General features: G+C 58.0%; 1 protein-coding gene across 1 annotated transcript in view; it reads right to left on the reverse strand.

Moving 5' to 3' along the window:
* Nucleotides 1-4,982, reverse strand: part of FKBP5 (FK506 binding protein 5) — a 24,012-nt gene that overhangs the window by 8,974 nt on the left and 10,056 nt on the right. The window contains exons 2-5 of the mRNA XM_026053261.1: nt 3,966-4,093; nt 3,147-3,291; nt 2,732-2,874; nt 1,715-1,829 (exon numbers count right to left, since the gene is read on the reverse strand). Of these exons, the coding sequence (XP_025909046.1) occupies nt 1,715-1,829; nt 2,732-2,874; nt 3,147-3,291; nt 3,966-4,070 (508 nt within the window). The 5' untranslated portion in view covers nt 4,071-4,093. The remainder of the gene's footprint in view (nt 1-1,714; nt 1,830-2,731; nt 2,875-3,146; nt 3,292-3,965; nt 4,094-4,982) is intronic.

A 4,982-nucleotide genomic window follows, 5' to 3' on the forward strand; every position in this document is an offset into this window, starting at 1 on the left:
ATAAAATAAAATAAAATAAAATAAAATAAAATAAAATAAAATAAAATAAAATAAAATAAAATAAAATAAAATAAAATAAAATAAAATAAAATAAATCAGGATTGGAAAGGAATGCAGGAATTATGATTGCAGTTATATTTAGCCTGCCTTTTTTTTTTTAATTTGATACAGTGAAGTAAGCTTGAAACTCTATTCCCAGTTGGTTCCAATGTATATAATTATGCTATTAAGCATGTGACAGCAGAAGGTCCAATCTGGCTGCAAAAGAATTATTCTTTTTTTTCCTTAAAAAAGTAGCAAAAGAAGAACTAAAGGCAAGAACTAGTTGTTCAAGGCAGGAAGTTCTATGTGCTGCAACAGTTCAGATCCAGTTGCTCGTTTGCTGAAGGAAGTTAATCAGACTCCTGCTGCACAGAAGCTCTGAGACGGCGAGAGGAAGCGAAATCCCTCCCATATCGAGCTAGCTGCAGCTCTATAGCCGAGTTGTTCTTGGGAAGAAAAAAAAATAAAAATTAAAAAAAAAAAAAAAAGAAGGAAATCTGGCGTTCTCCCTAGCTTAACTCCCACCCGATGTGCAATGTTTGCTCTAGAAACGTGACCAGAATTACTCCACGGCACTTACGGAGAGGGCGTTTGTGGCGCCCTGAGCGGGAGCCGAGCTCATTATCCTTCGGCCAATTCCTGATGTCAGCTAAGACCTCACCGACTTCAGCAAATCCTTTGTATTAATTTACTCCCTCCCGTTCGTGGCGAGCAGGAGTTAGCAGCAACCCTCTGGGCACGTGGAAGGGAAAAGAAAGGGCTCCATTCTGCAGCAGGGGCAATAGAAACCATCGAAACGACGATAAACATCGGAACAAGGAGGCCAAAGAGGCTGCCTATTGCCTCCTTCAGACAAGGAGATGTGCCCCAGACGCTTGGCAAGTAACGCGAGCAAGCGATGACCGCTGTGCTACCAGGGCTAGGAGGTGATATKTGCACCCGCTGCACGCGAGGCAACCTAGAGGCCAGGCTCTCAGGGCAGCCAACGCGCTGGACACGACGGCACCTGCATCCTCATGGCCCCTSGGAGAGCGGAGCAGGAGCGGGAACACGCAAAACGGCGGGAGGAGGGAGGCGGGAAGCACCTTCCCCGAGGCCCTGGGGCAGCCGCCTGCCTGYGGCGAGCGCAGCAGCCCCAGGGCTCGCAGCAATTTGGTGGTTGTCAAACCCGGAGCGCCCGAGCAGGACGCGGGGCCACGGAAACGCAGAGCAGGTTGTATTCRAGTGGTCGCTCCATCACCGGCCGTCTGCTCCGCTGCCGCTCCCTGACGCTTTCCAGTAACCCCTCGAGACAGCAGCCCTGGAGGGGCCCTGCTGGCTTGTGCCAAGGGGGAATTCATATGGACACACCTGATGCTGACACCCAGAGCAGACCGTTAACCGCTGCCCTCCCGACTCCCCTCCGTCCTGCCCGGCCTCGGGACACAGCGAACGACAGCTCCCCGCCGCGGAACACGCGCTTCCTACGGCCGGGAATCGCGGCTCCAGTGCGCTCTGCTAGGGACTCGCCAGAAAAAGGGGTAGCGCAAAGGGAAAAAGGAACAACAGCAACAGAACGGGCTGCTCCAATTTAGGCTTCCCCCTCCGGATATGAAGAGCGTCCCCGTTCCCACCCCAGCACTTCACTGCTCTGGTGCCTATAGCTACGTGCTGCAGACAGACTGATACTCACTTTCTACCGTAGCGCCTTCATTTGGGTTGGAATAACCTTCTCCCTTCTTCTTGATTCTCCGAATTATCCCTCCGTCCTCAAATAAGTCTTCACCTTTGAAATCAAGCAACTCAACCTAAAAGTTAAAAAGAGAGGGAAAAAAAAAAACCCAACACTAGGCAGAGCTCTGGATGGAGGGGGAGGAGAGAAGAAAAACAGCAAAAAAACCCACAAAGCAACAGTTCATCCTAGGGCTGGAGAGCCAAGCAAACTAATTCTCCATTCAGCTGACAAGCAAAAGTTGCCCATAAAAGCCAGCTCCAAGCCACAGTATAATAGACCCAATTTATTACAAATTGGGCCACATCCAGTACCTGCAACGCAACCCAAAGTCAAACCAAGTTGGTTAACRCTGCGAGGGTGCACTGCAAACAGCGCGGGAAGGTGCAAGGAAAACGGCTCCAAAGGCAGCCCGAAAACACAGACTTTCCACTGCATCTGCTGCTGATACCGGCCCAGCTCAGCTCCGCGGCGCAAAAAGCAGCCGGACCCAGAGGGATCGAGCCTTAATTCAGGACGGGGCTGTTTCTTCTGCTGAGGTTTTGCCGCCTTCCCACGCGGTGCCCGGGCGGGCGGGCGCGTGCGCAGAGCAGCAAACGCGCTGAGCGGCCGCGCAGGCGCTCGCCCGTGAGCTGCCCGGCGCCCGCATCAGTCTCCTAGCACGTGAAGGCATTTCCGAGCCATTGTGCTCTGCTCCGCRCACAGTTTTAACCCAGGGCTCTTATTTGGCCTCCCCATTTCRTGCCAGCGCTTTCCCCGCGCTTCCCAGGCCGGCCTCTCCGCTGGGCTGCGCGGAGCTGCTCTTTGGTCGCGGCCTCGCCAGTTCAGACACACAATTTCTGAGAAAACACTGGCACCAGTTCCTGGAGCGGAGCGACACATTTCAGGAATCCAAGCTGTTTTTTCTGAGCTGGCTGGCAGAGCCAAAGGGAGAGCGCTCGCTCCCCCGCGGCAGCCCGGCCTCCACACTGTACTTGCCTCGAAAAAGAGCGTTGCGTTGGAGGGGATTTTGGGGGCGCTGCCAGCGGAGCCGTAGGCATATTCCGGTCTGCACAGCAAGTAGCAGATCTCTCCCTTCTTCATGGTGGCCACCCCGATGTCCCACGCCTTGATTACCTGGCCTGGGGGAGAGGCAGGTGTGAGGCAGCAGGGAACSACTTGCGGCCTGAGGAAGCAGCCTGGGGGGAGCAACCCAGAAATGCACGGAGGGGGCGGAACTGATGGAAAAYGGGGGGGCCACGCGGGGTCCTTCCGCAGCCCTGTGGTGCCTGGGCAGGAGGGCAGCTGCGATCCCACTCCACACGGCCCCTGACCCCACTCCACACGGCTCCCGGTCCCACTCCTTCCAGCCCCCCTGACCCTGCTCCTTCCAGCCCCGGGTCCCACTCCTCACCTTTGCCCAGGCTGAAGACAAATGGCTCATTCCTGTCACGGCTGGAGTCGAATTTCTTGCCATTGGCCAGTTTTCCTTTGTAGTGAACATAAACCTTGTCCCCAATCATGGGACACTCATCCTCATGGCCAGGCCTTTTAATAACCTAGGGAAGAGCCCGCGAATCCCCCTGTAAGCAGCTGCCACCCTCCCCTGAGCCAGCCCCCCGAAGCAGCCCTAGCCCATGGGAAAGCCGGAGCCACAGCGGGCCATCGCGGCAGCCCTCCTCCCGAGGGACGTGCCATGAACCAAGAGCCCGGCCAGAAACGCAGAGCGAGGGCGATGCCGCTTTCTGCCCCTGCTAATTCCATGCGCAGGGGCGTGTCGCTTCACCGCTTGCTTCTTGTCAACACGTGGGTTTTTTTGCAATGCTACAGCCTGGAACAAGCAGTTCTCAGGCTGAGGATGGAGGCCGGGGAGATGCTATTCTTAGAGGAAAGGCCCTGTTGAGTGGGAGGAGAGCGGGCGCTGGTTAGAAGGATGCAGAAAGGCCGTGGACACGGGCAGGGGTGCGGAGCGGGGCGGCTGGCCGGGGTAACGGTCCTAGAGCCTTGCAGCCCRTAACCTGATTAGAAACACAGCAGCGGGGAGAGCCACGGAGCCGGCCGGCGCGACGCCRAGTGACACCGGACACGTGCATCTCCCCGTGCTTCCAGAGGGATCAACCTTGGAGTCCAGGAAGCTCCAGGCCATCCAAGGGCTGGGAATGGGGACAGCGCAGCCCGCCTCCCAGGCTAAAGCAGGGAAGGGGACGGCCCGGACTGCCACCGCTTGCCTCACCTTGAGGACGCCCCGGTCTTGGGCAGGCGTGATGTCCTCCCCRCGCTCGGCCAGCGCCGCCGCCTGCACCTCCCCTTCGCTCCTGGTGGCYTCATCGGTGGTCATGGCCTCCTCTCATCCGCAGCACGCTGGGGGGACAGGGCGCAGCGCGGGCTGAGCGCCGCGCGTCTGCGCCCGCAGCCTGCGCCCGTCTCGGAGCACGGCGCCCTTCCCGGGCATTCGAGCGCCTGGGAGCTGCAGCTGAGGCGCCCCGGGGCCCCGCGGCCTCCTCGCCGCCGCCGTCGCTCCTCCCGGTGCCCGCGCAGCCTCCTGGAGGAGCCGCGAGGAGGCTCCTTCTGCAGCTCCCAACGCTTCCGAGCTCTCCCAGCCTCGGGCTGAGCATTCCTYGCAGCCCGACACGTCCCCCGCAGCCCCGGGAGACTCGGCCCGACGCAAGTTTTGCAGAAGACACCSGCGGGCAAAGGGAAGCAGCTCGGGCAGCAAGTCAAAACCAAGGCACAAACCAGGCAAAACGAGACCACTGATCCCGGAGCGAGGGACACCGCAGCGCCGGGATCTTCCCGACGATGCTCTCATGGCACGGGGCACGCGGGACCGAAGCCACCGGTGCACGAGGGGCGCCCAAAGCCCCCGTCTCGCCGGGCCCCGGCCAGAAGCCAAGGTGGGAGCAGGACCCTGCAGCGAGGCCGCCCGGGGCTGCGGCCGCGCGCCGGGACGGCCCCGTCGCTGCCTAGGAAGGTTCGCACCAGAATCGCGTCGGGTCCCGYGTTATCTCACACAAACACTCCACGAGGATGGTTTTCCACAAGCGACGACTTGCTGCCTCGTCAAGGACTACACCATGCTTAAATCAGCACTTCAACCCCAGGCACGGCTCGTTTCCTCCTGCCYACTGAGGATATCCAAAAACAAGAGAGTGGGTCGAGAGCGTCAGGCAAAGGGGGCATCACCCCAAGGGGAGAGGCCTGAAAAGACACACTTTAAAGGAAAAAAAAAAAAAAAAAAGGAAAAAAAAAA

Source organism: Nothoprocta perdicaria, unplaced genomic scaffold (assembly GCF_003342845.1).
Source record: "Nothoprocta perdicaria isolate Ctin4 unplaced genomic scaffold, notPer1 scaffold_97, whole genome shotgun sequence".
Lineage (NCBI taxonomy): Eukaryota > Metazoa > Chordata > Aves > Tinamiformes > Tinamidae > Nothoprocta > Nothoprocta perdicaria.